The sequence below is a fragment of the Syngnathus acus genome, chromosome 22 (assembly GCF_901709675.1).
Source record: "Syngnathus acus chromosome 22, fSynAcu1.2, whole genome shotgun sequence".
Lineage (NCBI taxonomy): Eukaryota > Metazoa > Chordata > Actinopteri > Syngnathiformes > Syngnathidae > Syngnathus > Syngnathus acus.
Window position 1 is genome coordinate 4,009,468 of NC_051106.1, and position 16,539 is coordinate 4,026,006.

General features: G+C 43.8%; 1 protein-coding gene across 3 annotated transcripts; it reads left to right on the top strand.

Annotated features, from left to right (window-relative positions):
* Nucleotides 1-341: 341 nt before the first annotated feature.
* zfyve28 (zinc finger, FYVE domain containing 28) lies at nt 342-16,324 on the top strand. Of its 3 annotated transcripts, none has more exons than XM_037241581.1 (14): nt 343-739; nt 8,218-8,358; nt 10,024-10,161; nt 10,271-10,473; nt 10,582-10,671; nt 10,754-10,843; nt 10,918-11,019; nt 11,099-12,616; nt 12,866-12,961; nt 13,191-13,354; nt 14,170-14,283; nt 14,384-14,488; nt 14,715-14,818; nt 14,891-16,324. In XM_037241581.1, exons 1-14 carry the CDS (start codon nt 704-706, stop codon nt 15,020-15,022), a joined length of 3,033 nt encoding a protein of 1,010 aa, XP_037097476.1. In that variant the 5' UTR covers nt 343-703; the 3' UTR covers nt 15,023-16,324. The 3 variants fall into 3 exon arrangements, with proteins under 3 accessions (XP_037097478.1, XP_037097476.1, XP_037097477.1); XM_037241582.1 differs by having other exon boundaries at nt 14,387-14,488; XM_037241583.1 differs by lacking the exon at nt 12,866-12,961 and having other exon boundaries at nt 342-739.
* The last annotated feature ends 215 nt before the right edge of the window (nt 16,325-16,539 follow it).

A 16,539-nucleotide genomic window follows, 5' to 3' on the forward strand; every position in this document is an offset into this window, starting at 1 on the left:
CCTAAATCTGGTTAAACTAATCTGATTTCCCTTGAGCCTACACTGTACACAAAAGCATTTTTTCGGATAATTTTCTCACATAAAGAAATGTATTTTATCCAGTTGGAAGAAAAAGAGTATGAATTTCACCGCACTTCATCTAAAAACCTAAAACCAAACTCATTGTTCGCAAAATATCTATTTGAGCTGGTTCTCCAATCAAAAATGATTTCAGAAGTGATTGCCGTCATAAATGAACGCATATGAAATAGGTTATAATCTAGGTTTTTGTGATTTCCGATGTTTCGAGATCAGTACGTGAACGCATCATTTCCTGTGAAAGTGGGAGGTGAATGTTGTCAACGTGACTGTCAGCAAGTAACGTCGGACGTGCAGCGAGCGACGCAGACATCGGCCAGTGCACTCGCTGCTGGAAGCCCGAGACTTTGGAAGAGGCAGGACGGGGGATGACAAGCGACAAACCCCGTAGGACGAGAAAATGCGGAAATAAGTCGTTGTCTCTTTGGATCGTGACAGTCTTCCTTTTTAGCCATTTTGTAGCATTAGAACAACTTACTGCACGTTTTTTTGTCTGATTTATTTTCCCGTATTTTAAGCCACCGTCGCTAGCTAGCTTAGCAGCCGAGCGAAGCTGTCAGGCATACAGGTACTGCCGGAGAAGCGGACGAGGGCTCGGTGACAAAAGGAAGGTGGCGAGGTAACGATGAACCGCTTTCGAAAGTGGCTCTACAAGCCCAAGGTAAGTCCCCTGGAATCCACACGTCATGTCAGCAAATTGTTTAAGCCATTTTGTTTGTATTTCATGGGCGGCAGTAGGCAGCGGCAATTGGGCTGCTTCGGTTCGGTTCGGTTCGGTTCTGCTGGCCCGCAACATCGGCTTGCATCTGCTAATGTTAGCCTGCCGGCCGGCTCTTGATTCTTCACGTTGACACATGCAGCCAAGCTGATCCCCCTTACCCCCGCCCCCCTTTTTGTTTTTGTTGACCCCTTTTGTTCGAGACCCACGCTGGGAAAAACATGTTTGCGCGAAAGCCCAATTCCCACAATGCACATAACACACGCACACTTTTTTATTGTCACGGTTATTACTGCACTCCGATTGTTGACACTGCTGCTTTGAATCCATTTCGGACAGGCTTGTGCAAACTTGTGCTCAAGGGCTACTTTAGATTGTATTTGGAAGTGGGGTGAAAGGGTTAAATTGAATGTTAGAATAAAAAGATGAAAAAAATGTAGATATATTCATTGATAAATATGATAGAAAAAAGTATATTCATTCATTGATGGGGTGAAAATAAACATTCACAAAGTAATACAGATAATAAAATTCACTATATTTTTAGTAATTGTAATTTACCAATCACTTAATAAAATGCACTGATAAATGTTTAAATTGTTTTGATTTACTTCCTTAAAATTGTTGACATAAATCCAGCAGAGTGCTTAGCACAGCTTTTCTGAGATGCAAACTTCGGCCTAGCCCTTAATGTGAATGGACTAGTGTCTAGTCCAGAGTGTGTCCCAACTCTTTCCCAAAGTCAACTGAGGTCGGTTCGAGCTCACCCATGAGGACAAGGGCTATAGAAAATGGATCATGAGGAAACAGTCTCCAAATAGTCAAGATATTGTGTGCTTTTGGTGTAAATGAATGATCACCTAAGCATAAAGTTGATGACGACGTCCTCATTGGTTTAATGAGTAATTTGGTGGATTTCATTTTTGCCTTGATGGGCTCAGCTTTGGTCACATTTGTACTTGTGAGAAGCCTCCGCTCTACTTAATCTGCTGCTGTCAGGTCCAGTCATTTCTTTTGGAGTCAGGAGTTCTTGGATTTGCTGTAATTCTTCAGATCATGCAAGCAGAGCAGGTCACGGGTACCTTGTTAAGAATTCCAACTGCAGCACTTTTGATAAGTGGAAGGACTTTTTTTCCTTTTGTTTTTTTCAGCTTTTAGGTGTAAGGAATGTGAAGTACTTAATGCAACCCGTAGAGGTATGTTGTGGGTATCAATAATTTTGATGTGCTGCATCATCACTATACGTTATGTTTTTCCCAGAGTTAAAGCAGAGTGTGTTCCTTAGCCAGAGGTCGATTAAGAATGATCTATGTGGTCTGCCGCTCGACAGTAATTCTGTATGTGTTCTATTTATAGGGACCACTGTGTGCATAATTGTCCTATTGAAAGTCTTGTAACTGTACATTATTGTAATGCACCCCCCTTCTGGAGCACCCGGGAACATTTGCATAAAACTATTAAACGAAACAAATTGGTTAAACTTGTTTTACCTGATATATAAAAAAAAGAGTAATAAAAAAAAAACGCAAGCTTAAGTTATGCTGTGAACTCTCCACTCAAATTCTCAGCATACATTAAAATTCATTTTATTATTTCTGCACAGTAAATTGGCATAAGAGCTGCTCCTAAAAGGTTCTCAGTGCGCCATAATGTTGATAATTTGTGGTCTGCAGCTCTTTGTGTGATGTGTTCCTTATAATCCCTGACGTTGAACACAGTCTTTGTTTGAATTTCAAAGCAACAGACCTGATCAGCAGATATTGATCGCTTCTAATGTCATAATTTGCCAATCGATCAGTGACGTCTTTTCAGCTAAGTCACTGTAAGAATTACCTTGATCATCTGCGGGTTTCCAGCAACCTGTTTTCCTTCAATGTGAGTGAAAAACAAAGCGCTAAAAGCCTCAGTAATTATACGGGCCAGTATGACGAGACAACCGCAGTAAAGAAAAGCTGGAAGAGAAAAAGATAAACCTGTTCTGCTTTTTTTATCTCTTAGCGACAAAGTGTTACTTGACAATCGGTCCCCACCTGCTTATAATTGTTGTGACATTTATGATCAAAACGCTGTGTATCATTTTCATTAACAATATGACATTTATTATTGAACTTTTTGGATAATGGATGGATTATTGAGAAGTGTTGCATCAGCATGCAGTCACTGGCTTAACCTGGAAGCAGAAAAGTGTACTGCTGCCGTATATCTATCAATACGTCAGTGACTTGCCTATTTCCCAGTGAATGATAACGAGAGTGTGACAAAGCTAAAATCTGTTGGCTTGGTTCCCTTTGTCCCACAGAGGTACAGGAGACAAACTCATCTCTTATCAGTGTGTTGGGATCATTGCCCTGGACTTTTACGATCACCATGAAATGCAATGAATGTACTGGTAAAATTCCACTATCGGAAATTTTCATTTGTGTAAGTGTAAAAAAAAGCAATAATGTTTTTTTTTAAGGACGTTATATAAAAACTGGTTATTAAGTCGAGTCAAATTTATTTATATAGCTCTTAATCACAATCACGATGGCTGATGTTCAACTCCAATCTTGTAGGTGGCGCTAATGTGAGAATATTTTGTCTCTTGTTTTTTGGATTGTTTTTCTCATTGAGTGAACTATAAAAATATAAACTGACAAATTAGACTTTGATTTTGATGGAGGTCATCGTTTATTAATCCCACTCACCCCATTTCCCAAATTCCTGTTTGACATCGTGTTGTAGCACCATCTATTGGTGGGAAGTTGATACTGCAAGACTTTCCTTGTTGGGGCACTTCTAGTCAGGTGTCGCTGCAGCGATCATATATTTTGCATACTTTTTTACACCGGATGTCCTTTATGATGCATGCATGCAAAGAATGTGAAAATGAACTCAGCAGGGAGCCAATGAAGCGAAACCAAAATTGGCTCCAAGTGAAAAAAGTGAGGGCAGACGAAGCAATTAGCAATTAGCATCTCTCTGCAGAGGAGTGTCTGTAAATTGGCACACAGTCGTCGGAGGAGGGAACAGCAAACTGCTGAGCACTTGCTTCATAGTATGCCCGCTTTCTGTGATGCTTTGCGGAGGCCTCATTCTGCTCAACCGCTAGCCGTGCAGTAATTGATTTCGTGTCACTTTCCTGAATTTAGGGCGCTGACCCTTGGTCAGAGGAGATGGAAGACTTTTAATTCATTGCAGGCTTCTGAGCTAGGTGTGGGGAAACAATGATTGAAGGGAAGTGGCCGTGGAGAATGGAAGGGAGACAGAAAGGCTGCTGTCATTGGCGGTAATTAGTCGAGCGTGCTAATCAAAGGCGTTTTTTTTGTTCTGCTCTTCAATGTCATGAACATCAAGAAGCGTTAACCTTTTTTCTAACATCAATGTTGAGTGGTGCAGGACAGAATAGTGTTAATTGTTCACAGTGAGTTATTGTCTACTATCACAAAAACATCTAAGATGTGCTTTTTCTGGCCAGTTAGAATCAAAAAGATGCGTGCCGCTGCAAGCTCTTAGGTCACGGCTGTCGCTCCGTGTCATTTGCAGCAGCCTGTTCAGTGTCTTCGCTCTGTCACTGTTTATAACCGCCAAAGGGACGTGGACAGATTTGGGCTCCATATGAGCCATGCACATCCTCCAAGATGGCAGAGTGGCCGGAGGTCATTCTCACACGAAACTAAATCACGGCAGTGTATAGGTGCATTTGGCTGGATTGTAATCAGATGCAGAATGCTACTGACCTAATGTCTTCTCGTTGTTAGCATAGCCTAGCCTCAAATAGCGAGTTTGTAACTCCAAAATAGGCCAACGTTTATATATAGTAGATGAAAAGTGTCAACATCTGCTCCAACTGATAAATTCATCAGATTTCTTATCACTTTCCTGAAGCACCAGAAACACTTTAAACAACTTTATGATCTATAAACACAATTTGATATCTAAACCACACAGGTTCTCACTGATGTTAGGTTGGCATCTATTTTCCTACTTTGGGGACTTGTCTTTCTACAAACGCAACTTCTCGATTGTAGCTGCAAAACAGCCAATTCTGGATTGTATAACCAGATTATTTGTTGCGTAAGAGGTTCCATTGGGATGCTGGCAAACAGGGTGTCACATGACACCCATGAACAGTCAGGGGACCCGAGATGGGGATACGCCTTTAACTGGTGGACGCCAGACACATACAGAGGTCACTGCCTAGTCCAAATGTCACATTAGGATACTCTGCATCAAAGAGGCGCAGATTAAGCCATCATTCCAGACGGCTGGATCGCTCTTGAGTTAATCGACTGAGATAAGTCTAGTTGTCTGATGTAGATCCAAATCTTCATCGTGCCGATAAGAATAGATTTGAACGGTAGTGATATTCCCGAGCACTCTATAGTTAGAAAAAACAAATGCGGATCAGGCAACAGCTGTGAGGCAATCATGACTGAAAAACGTTACATTCGAATAAAAACTACGCTATTTCGTTTGTGTCCAAAGCCCCATTGGCTCACTTTTGCTTTCAACACGGAATCCTAAATAATACACGAGTTGATGAATCAGCGTCCCCTTAAAACATTTGCATGGGATCCTTGGTAGGCAGCCAGAATGCAGCAAAAGGGGATTCAAATAGAATACGGAGGGTGTCTTTTTTCATACCCTTAAGTGGGTTCAATGTGCACACGCCGGTGGCGCCGCATCGGTGATATTCAAGTGTCTGGTAGTTCTCATCGGCTGCACGCTTTGAATGGAAATGAAGTGTAGAATTTGAAGACCTTGGAGAGAGCAGAGATGACGAAAAAAATGCTGATGCTGCACAGTAGCAAGCGCTCAATGTGAGCAGACAATAGCCGTTTAGTAATTTATGTGTCACAAAACAGCAGGAAGTACGCAATTCTCGTGCATTGCATTGCTTTGAAATTATTTTGGAAGCACTGCGGATTGCGTCATCTTCCGAGCAGTCGACTGCGGGAGTATCACAGGCGTATGTCACACCGCAAAAGGATGAGATGAGAGTCTACTGAATCACGTCCTCACTTAATGCAAGGTAGAGCTGTCATTGATAGCGATGATGTAAGTTCTGGAGTCCTTTCAGAACCTATGCGGGGAAAAAAATAAATCATCATAAAAAGGTGACCCAGAAAAATCTTCTTTGTCCACATGATCACGGATTTATGTCACGTGAAGTGGAAACGAAGCGTACAGTTTCACCAAACTGAACAAGAAGGACTTTGTGTTTTGGCAATAGCCAAAATGCGTAGGCAAGAGGGCACAAGCTGCATCAGTGACTTTCATTATAGTGACATCACTCGGGTGTAACCCACAAAGAATTCCACACGGAATGTAACACAATGAACAGAGTAAAATAATTATTCTGGCATGTGGGTGTTTCTTTATGGAGAAAGTTCATCATGGTTTACAACTTTGTACTGTCTCAATGATTATTATTGAAACACAATATTACAAGTCATAGAAATTGTTTACCCTCTCCAACCTTTGCGGAATCCTTTTTAATTCACTTTATTTTATAGGTGAAGCAACGAAATTGTCCAAGTTCCAGTGCATCTTGAACACTGCAGCTTACTTCGTTCTGCCCATGATGCCGTGCCCCAGGAATGTTCCCTCTTGTATGAGGAATGCAGCTGGAGGAGGTTTTAGGATGACATCTATTTCAAACACCTCTTTTTTTTTTCTCTCTTCACTGCACACTGGCCTATATAGTACTTCAGAAAAAAAAGGATCTTTTGACTTGCTCCTTCTGCTCCGTGGTCACCGTGACATTTGTGTCACAGACCCTCCCATTGTTATCAAGTGTCATCAACCGAAGCCTGCCTACTGGTAACTAGTGATATAATATTAGGTATGCATCACGACCCAAGCGCAATTATGCCACTTTGAAAATTATTCTCCAAGTCTTGTATGTATTTCTTCTAGCAGTACTGATGCGACAAGCATCCCTGCTGCAGCTCTGTATACCCTCCTCGTTGCTTCTTTCATTATTAATGAGCGTGAGTGAGGCAACAGCGTTGTGTATCATATTCAGGGAGAAGGTCCACAAGGGAGCGGAATAGCAGATCACGCAACAGGAAGAGCCTTGCAAACTTGAGGAGGGAAAGCACCTGTGAGAGATTTCTCCCAATTCAGTCATTCTAATATTCCATTTGATGCCATCAAAAACACTTTGACTGCACCGCAGACACAAAGACAAGTAGTCGGCTGCCCTTTTAGCGCCTGAGCTGCTGCGCTATCATTTGGTTTCTCGCCGTGTGTGTGAGACGATGCGTGTCGGCATGTGGTCGCCATTTTCACATCCATTAACCTTTCCATCTATCTGAGCTCTCCCTTGATTCTGTGTCTGCGTGTGAATAGATTGTCTTTTGTACTCAGAATGTGAGCAGATCTATGCGATACGATATTTCCTTGGAATTACAAGCACAGCGAAGTGATTCTTTTTTTTTTTGCCTATCTTGTACAATGTGTGTCACTCAACCAATGCACTGTTTGCCTCCACTGTGCTGTTGGTCCCAACTCCTCCAATGCATGCTGGCAGATTATGACACAAATGCGCTACCAGGGTTAGACTCACTAATTACTCCTACTCTTCTGGGAGCTTTCACTGTATTAAAGCAGGCATATCATGCAAAATCAAATTTCTTGAGCTCTTAGCCATGTTTAAATGCTAATTCCTCACCAAAACACCCCAAAGTGTTTTTCCCCCCCCCTTCATTCACTCATCTTGAAGCATTCTTGTTCATTTTTCCTCTCTATTCACAAGCCCTGCCTGATCCAAAAAAAACAGCCTGATTGGTCTTAACATTGTGATGTCACAAAGTGAGGAAGTGAGGGTTAGAAAAATAGCTACCAAATAAGTTATATTTGAGAAGAAATAAGTACCAAAGGTAATATTCTAGTAAATATAGTCATATATACATATGCCTATAGTTGACTGTGAAAAGCCTAAAATAGCATGATACAGCTCCTTTTATCTCACGCAGTGACAATGAATACAAAATATGTCATTTCCATCACCCTAAAAAAACAACAACCGGGAAATACTTTGACATGTGTTGTCTAGGATTTGCACACGAGCTACAAAACAACTATATATAACTCCCATACATCCCTTGTATTCATCCTGTGTTCAGACAAAGAATGGAATTACCCGTTAATAGCCAATGCATCATTTGCCAATTAGCACATAGCCCAGTTCTTCTGAAAAATAAACAAATGTGTCTTTATCTAACGCTAGTTATTTATGGAGCAAACCTATTAACGGTGGTGGAGGCAGACAGCAGCTCTTCTGTCAGAACTCAAATGTGAAGAATTGATGCACTGGATGCTAAATCATAATTTTAATATGGTGGAAAGACCCAAATGGGAGAGATATAATGTCTACGCAAACTGGCTCCCATCCCAAACAGCTTAGGTCAGTAACTCGGTGTGATTCTTTACAGAGGACGGACCCGCAGCTTCTGGCCCAGTTCTATTACGCGGATGATGAGCTGAACCAGGTGGCTGCTGAACTGGACAGCCTCGATGGAAGGAAGGACCCCCAAAGATGTACGCTGCTCGTCAACCAGTTCCGCTCCTGCCAGGTGAGATGGGAAGATGGTGGATGTCTTTGTTGATTTTTTTTTTTTTTTCTCATAATCAAGCAGCCCTAATTCGTACTACACAAACCACCAGGGCTAGACATTTGTTTTTTCCGACAATCTGTAAATATAGACATGACACTTATCAGCCTTAGTCTAAAAATTGGCATGGTAGTCTTATTGTTATTACCTTATCTAGGTCAAGTTTCCACATGAAGCACTTTGAGCTGATAAGGTGCGATAAGTACAGGTTTGTGAGTGTGTAAGGGAACGTATGTCAGGAACGGGGTGGAGGAATGGAGCGAGGACGACCAAATGCAGCTTGGACCAGGGTTTATTGCAGAAACCAAAGGACAAACCCGGCAAACTGATGTGACTAAGCAAAACCAAAAGGACAGACCGCCAAAGCGTGAAACAAAAGACAGGAACAAAACAAACCGCGTGACAGTGAGACATGCATGGTCCGCACATCTCGTGCAGGGTAATCAGACGAACTGACAACTACTGGCAGAACACAGCAAAACTGGGGTCGAGGCATGACAACGTACTTGTTTTTATCAGTCATGTGTTTTGTTAATGAATGTCCAAGAGTGGCTTCTTCAGGGAGCGGCAGCATTTTGTGTCGGCGTTACTGTGCATTGTTTAATCCTGATAGAGGTGATGGTTGGAGTCGTTTTTGTGCAGTCGGGTGCTTGGAGGGCAAGGTTGTTTGTGAGTGCTGGATGCCATGCTGAGAAAGCTGCGGGTGGTATTGGGAGGTCGTCATGTGACCTGTTGTGCTTCAGCAACCCTCCCAGCGCCGCTGCTCACCGGGCTGTGCTTAATAAGGTCACCACTTGACCCCCGACTGTTCTTTTACCTTCGTCGGTGTGCTTATTTTTGTTTTGCTGCAGCGCTGTTTATATAATTTTGCGTGGTCTTATAAGTTACACTGATTTTTTTATTTTCCTCAAATGTTCTTCCTGAAAGCTTTTGAGGATTAAAATTAGGCAGTGATACCCAACAGCCTGGTGCTCCATTAATAGCGGATGAGCCCACTCGGGCCAACAATTTACATTTGAACCAGGCACTGCAGCTATCGGCTACTATTCGCGGTCCTCCCCGGGGGCCTCTGGCATGCTGCTTATGTTATGTCAGCCTGAGCCCTCTACAATGTTGGTGTGTTTATATTTTGGATGGAATGAATCGGCAAAAGAGGATAAACAGATGGTCCTCGAGATGGTTATCGGCAGTGTCCCCTGCTAATAGAAGCTTACACGTAGACCAACAGCTCCAAACTGTAAAAAGACTCAACGGTCAAGCTTTCCATCTTTTAATCTTCCTCCTGCGAGCATGCAGAGAAAGACGCGGTGCTGCGCCTGACAAGATTACAGTGCACAGTGCCGCTACAGTTGAGTGAAAAGCTCATTGTAAGTCATTGTTATGGCTCTTGTACATGCCAGCGGCACATAAGCTCTTGATTAGCTCTCGTGATGTGTGACACACTATTTTCGCAGCTTGAATTACGGGCCTCGTTTTAGTGTTTTTTATTGAACGCCAGCGACCCTAATGGTGCAATACTCTCCTCAAAGTGCCTTCATTTCCTTCCTAATCAATGATCACCAATGGGGAATGTTATTAGCACTCATGTTTGCTTCATTGTGCTTTTGTGACGGCGTGACTCTGCAGGACAATGTGCTGAACATCATCAATCAGATTATGGAAGAATGTATTCCCTGTGACCGAGCCAACAGAGACTTCAGTGTCAAGTTCCCCGAGGAGATTCGTCATGACAACTTGGCGGGGCAGCTCTGGTTTGGAGCAGAGGTATACACTAATTCCCTCAGCATCAGTCTGGAGAAAAACAAGTCTCCGTCCATCAAGACTGTAAAAATGACGAAGAAAGGTTTCATGTGATGTCCCCGCTCTTGTGCAGTGTTTAGCTGCAGGTTCCATCATCATGAACAGGGAGATAGAAAGTATCGCAATGAGACCCTTGGCAAAGGACCTAACTCGAAGCCTGGAGGAGGTCCGCAACATCACCCGAGACCAAGCCCTGCGAGACCTCAATTTCTACACGGACCGCATGAAGGATGCACTGCGACATTTCGACAGCCTTTTTGCTGAGTTTGAACTCAGGTAAATTAGGTGCAGACCTTCTTGGAGAGCATAGCGCAAATAATAATTCACATTGGGCAACAACAAACTCAACTGCAAATGTCATCGTTTCCCTTTCTTGCATTGCAGCTATGTGTCAGCCATGGTGCCTGTCAAGTCTCCCAAAGAATACTACGTCCAGCAGGAGGTGATTGTTCTCTTCTGTGAGACGGTGGAAAGGTGAATTACCCAAGCAGTGGTTGATGCAACACTTTGAGAAGAACAAAGTACTGATCTTTATTTTATTTTTTTTCTGTCCCAGGGCGCTCAGTTTGGGCTACCTCACTCAAGACATGATTGATGACTATGAGCCTGCGTTGATGTTTACAATTCCCAGACTAGCCATTGTATGGTAAGTGTTGCCCGTCCTCACCAGTCCTTCTCCTTCCTTTCACTCCTCATAAAGGATCTTGAATCTATTTTTAGTGGGTTGGTCGTGTACTCAGAGGGACCTCTCGACCTTGACCGAAAAGCAGAGGACATGTCTGAGCTCTTTCGCCCTTTTCGTACTTTGCTGAAGAAAATCAGGTACAGTTAGAGTGCCCTCATACCTTTTGGTTCTTTACCACCTAAATCATGGTGTGATGATGTTTTCTCACCTTTTCAGAGACCTGCTGCAGACTCTGACGGAGGAAGAGTTACTGATGCTGGAGAGGAACCTCTGTATCTCTCAGGATGGCGAGTTAGCCACAGGCCAGGAGGAGGCCACAAGCAAGACACCAGCACCTAAACCGGAGAACCAGTCCTCCTCCAGCCCTGCTAATGTCACCTCCGACGCGGCTGGTGATGAGGAGCAAAAGCATTTGTCTCTGTTTGTTTGTCCCAGCCATGAGGAGGAGTTGGCAGAAGTGGAAAAAGGCTGGGAGGAGGTGGAATCCGAGAAAGGGGAGCAGGCTGAAGACTTGCAGTGTGAGGAAGCAGAAGAGGCTGAACTTGCTTGTTCCATGCAATATGATGAGGAAGAACTGGAGCAGCTCAACATGATGGTGTACCGAGTCGGAGACGAGATGTCAACTCTGCTGTCACCTCCGAGCCAGGGCCAGTCCCCGGCTCGCCGTCCCAATAAAGGCGAGGTGGGAGGAGCCAGCGGGCCTTCCAGCACTGAGGTCTCCCCTCTCAGGTTACAGAGGGGCAGAGGAAAAACAGGTATCTATTTAGAAGAAGAAGACCGAGTCTTCTTCATGGAAGATCTGGACCCATCAGGAGACGGCGTTCCCAGCATCTCAAGAGAAGTCCGTAGTTGTGTCGCCTCGCCTTCTAAAACCCCCAAATCCGCTCATCCGTTGCAACGTAGTCCGGGCGTGCGGTCGGACGCCGTTTGCAACGGTTGGCTCCCGGAAGGACCTTCAGAGCAGCCGTGTCTTCAACCACGCACTAAGTGTCTCAATGCAATGCGCGCCGCATCGCGCACATCTGCTCCCAGCTCCGAAGCGCTGCCTTACACCAACGGCTGGGAGATGGGCTTAGAGGGCACCGTGAATGAAACCGCAGAGGTCATTGCCCATCGTATGGGCGGCATGAAACTCTCGGCCACGGTCATCTTCAACCCTCGCTCCCCCAGCTTGACGGAGCTGGCGGTGGACAAGATGCTGCGGCCCTCTCCCTCCGAGATTGAACCTTGTGGTCCGCTGGTGGCCACTCACTGCTTGCTTAACTCTTGCGTCTGCTGCGGGAGCTGTGAGGACGCCCGCGAGGACGCCATCACCTCTGAGACCGCAGGCCTCGGCCTAGGCCTCACTCTAAGAACAGATAAGCACTGTAAAACCACAACCCCCGGCGCTGTCATCCAGTCCTCGGCTTGCCGGCTGCCCCCGCGAAGCCGCGATTGCTTCGGCAGAAGAGAACTTTGCCAGCTGTCTCACACTTCAGCTCGCTGCTTGAACCAACCCCTGGAAGAGGAAGGGAGAGCTGAATTATGCGAGAAGAACCTGGTCGTCGAGCCACTACCGGGACATCACACTCAGAACTGTGGCAACGACATTGTGGATGAGCCTTCGACATGCGACTCGCAGGAGACGACTGAAACGAGGCAACACCCAACTGGAGGTCCGTTGAGGGACAAGGACGAGCAAGGAATGAAGGAATCCAAGAGGGAGAGCAAAGAGGAGAACTGGAAGGGCTCCAGGTAAGTTATCATTTGCATTTCTGACTTTTGTTGACTTTCATTTCATTGTTTACCACCAACATTTGTTAGTTTGACATCTTCCTCCTAATTCTCACACTACAGTATCTACATTTTCATTTATATTGTAGATTTTCTTTTACGTTATGACTGCACGTTTGATAGACTTCAAGAGCATTTTGGTATTCAACTAGCCTTGTCTTTGTCTTTTTATGTTTCCAATATTTCCTCTTTTTTCTGTATTGTTTTTAGTCTTCAAAACTCCCCCGTCAGCTCTGTGTCAGGTAGTGACTGTGAGAGTGTGTCGGTCACCACATGTAGTCTATCCAGCAGTGTTTACACTCCCAGGTAACTATAAGCAGCATCATATGCTAGTGGAGTAGTTTTATTTTAGTATCGGGCCAAAGCAGCAGATGATGTTTTCTTTCAGTCTTCGTTTATGATATTCAGATGTCTTTGGTGTCTTAAATCTCAACATCTTCGCTCAATGAAATATGAATGGAAGTTGTGAATTATGTAAGGACAATTGAAGGTACAAACAGCCTCTCCTGCTCTGTCTCCCGTCGTTTCCCCGCAGTCCCGTCAGCAGCCTTACTCCCAGCTCAGGCACGTCCGAGGACCTGGACCATGAGGATATCCGGCTGGCTCTACAAGATGCCAAGATAGCTGCCCGAAATAAAATTCGCTCACGCTTCCACAGTAGCAGCGACCTCATTCACCGGCTCTTTGTCTGCATATCGGGTAAGGCCTTGCACAGACGCTTAAGATGTGTACACACACGCAAACTTGATGTTTGATGTATTACTAAGACTAACCTGTATGAGGCAGTGTGGTGCCGCCAGACATCCACACTGCCCCCAAAATGAATATGAAAAAGTTGCTCGATAGTTAATTGATAAAATAAAAAATAAAAATTATTAAATGTATATTTGAAGTAGATTAATAATAGTTTTACAATAAATCAACCAACAACAAAAAAAAGAAATAAAAATGTTTTAAATTTATAAAAAAAATATTAAATGTATATTTGAATTAGATTAATAAAAGTTTTACAATAAATCAACCAACAAAAAAAATTGAATTAAAAAATGTTAGGAATGAAAATGCTTGCATTGATGCAACAAATATTATAGGAAAGAATAAAGCAGACTAAACTTTGCCGCTGCATTAGTCAAACGCTCAACACACCCATTTGCTCTTCTATTTTTGTCCGGCCGATCTTCCTAATTTGCCTGTTGTTCCATTTCACTTTGTCATCGAGTCTGTGGCTCGGCCCAACTCTATGTTGACCACATAATGATTGGCCATCAAATATTGAACAGTTTTACCATTTACAAATACCATCCTGACTATTTTCCGAGCAGATCGTGAAAGGAAAAAAAAAAAACCCACACCACAGGATAATTGCGCAGGATCATCTTTCAGAGACGTCCGAGAATTGGGCCTTTGCTGACTTTGATTACAAGGAAGCGGAAATGTTGCCCAAGGCGTGTACCCTACTTTGACTTTACCTGCCTTCTTCTCATTATTTCAATTTCTTCTTTTGTGGGATGTAGGTGTTGCTGATCAGCTGCAGACAAACTACGCCAGTGACCTTCGCAGCATTCTCAAGACACTATTTGAGGTTATGGCAACAAACTTTGAGCAGGGAGACAACGAGCAAAAGAAAGGTAAGGATAGTGTCTTGCGCATGCATTATTTAAATGCAACTTGGGGGAAAAGGAAAAAATCAATTCATACCCAACTTGATCTATTTTCTGTGTTGCCTAGCAGGCCCTGTTCTACGAAGTGCAGTGCTCGAGGACTGCGCTCTCTGTCAGGAGACCATTTCCTCATCAGAATTGGCAGCCAAGGCCCGTGAGGGACAGTTTGAAGGTCAGCACAAACTCCAAGTTGAAATGTCAGCCCGTCCTCTTCGGATGAAGCCAGACCGAGGCCCTCTTTGTGGAAATCTGACCGCACACTAAGTGGCATGAGCAAACAACTTTTAGCTAGGATTCCAAGTCAATGGTGTTGCAATCACGCAGACAAGAAACCTCAATGGTCAGACTCCTCCATACTTAGTGGATTGAACTTTTTTTTGTTGTGGCGTCCGTCGTAGATCCTCCTGACTGGGTTCCAGATGAAGTATGCAGCTCCTGTATCGCGTGCAAGGCTCCTTTCACCGTCATCCGCAGGAAACATCACTGTCGAAGCTGTGGAAAGGTACGATCCATTCCTCCCCTCAATGTGGTGATCCCACAAAGCCCTAACGTGTGTTGCCTTTGCTCCTCTCAGATCTTCTGCTCTCGCTGCTCCTCCCACTCGGCTCCGTTGCCTCGATACGGCCAGATGAAGCCCGTGAGGGTGTGCACGCACTGCTATATGTTTCACGTCACGCCTTTCTACAGCGACAAGGCCAACATTTGAAACACGGCGAGAGCAACGACTATGCGACGATGCCTTCACAGTCGACGTACGTGCTCGGGAAGTGAGAAGGCGGGGAAGAAACCCAGGGAAGGTCTCGCCTGTTTCCGCTGTTGTTTGCTGGAAGGGGAAACAAATGCAGGCGCTATTCACACATGTGAAGGTGTAAAAGCGGGAGGGCGATGAGGCAACCGCAGACTTTGAACTGGTATTGCGCAGCACAACATGAAAACAGGCCATTTTAGGAGTTTTATTGCTTCTCATGTACAAATGAATGAACTTCCTATTCTACAGCGAGCTTCCAACATTTGTGCCAGAGCTCCCACGGGACTCGGATTAGTCAAAGAATGTAAGTCATGATAAGTATGTAAATAAGGATCATTCTGGTCATAACCATACCACAATGTCGGCTGTTGCTACTCACACGGAAACTGGTCAGAAATCCTCCTCACGCTTCCAGTCGCATTTACACAATAGTGCTAAGAGCTAGCTAGCTTTTGTATTGGAATTTTGGCACGCTTTCGATGGCAGTGAATGTTCACGGGGACGAAACTTTATGGGCTGTGCCCATTGTGCACTTTGGGTGCTTCTCTGCTTATTTAATGGATAAAAGGGATCTCATAGTTATCACCATCTAGTCTGGAACGCCCTCTAGTGGAGAGTTGACCTCTTCAATTTTTAAGCACGATCGGGAAGCCTTCTTGCAGACTGCAAGGTTACTCGTTGCTTTTTTTTCCCTCATTCTAGTGCAATATTTTGACTACTGTAACCAAACAAGCCATTTTATTAGCTAAATGATTTACATGTAGATGCTAGCTTGAGGTACGTCACACTCGACACACGCCCGTCTCATTTGCATACCAAGTGCTCTCTGCTAAATATTCCTGCTTCTTTTGGCAGTGAAAAGTAATCTTCCTTTCTGTTATAGAATATCGGGTATATGAGAGTGGGCATTGTGTCATTTTGCTGTAACTCAAAGCAGCTTCTCAGGCATTTCATAATCAGGAACACACTACTGTTGGAGCCGTCGTATTGCCCTTAAAATTTAACCTCACTTCGGAAGGGTTCTGCTTTTTCTTTTATAAAGAATAAAAAACGGCATATGGAGAGCTATATCAATTGTATGTATATAAACAGGGAATCATGCAGTAATTTAAAGGCGGAATATTCTATGATTTCAGAGCTTGGTCTTATTTTGTAATATTACACCACATTTCCTTGATGGGTGTAGTGTTCATTTTTTTTAAAACAATAGTTTTAAATGCAATGTAAACTGAAATAAATGTTTTTTTCAGTTTAAATCTTTTGGCTGGTCATTTTTGCTTTTTTTCTTATAATATTTTGAAGATCTAGCCAGATTCATGTTGTCCAAGTGAGCTATGGTTCCTCCCACATATTTCTAAAATAGGTAACGTTGCTTACGAAATGCATGTGTGTAACCGGTTGAATTGAATTCCACGATGGTTTATATAATCCCCTACTAAGTATTTTTATAGTTTGAATCACACTTGGATCAGGAG

Excerpts from the sequence above, each read along its gene's own strand:
- zfyve28 (XM_037241581.1), top strand. The coding sequence starts at position 704 with ATGAACCGCTTTCGAAAGTGGCTCTACAAGCCCAAG. Across the intron at positions 14,284-14,383 it reads AGACAACGAGCAAAAGAAAG|CAGGCCCTGTTCTACGAAGT; the intron begins GTAAGGATAGTG and ends TGTGTTGCCTAG. Across the intron at positions 14,819-14,890 it reads ACTGTCGAAGCTGTGGAAAG|ATCTTCTGCTCTCGCTGCTC; the intron begins GTACGATCCATT and ends TGCTCCTCTCAG.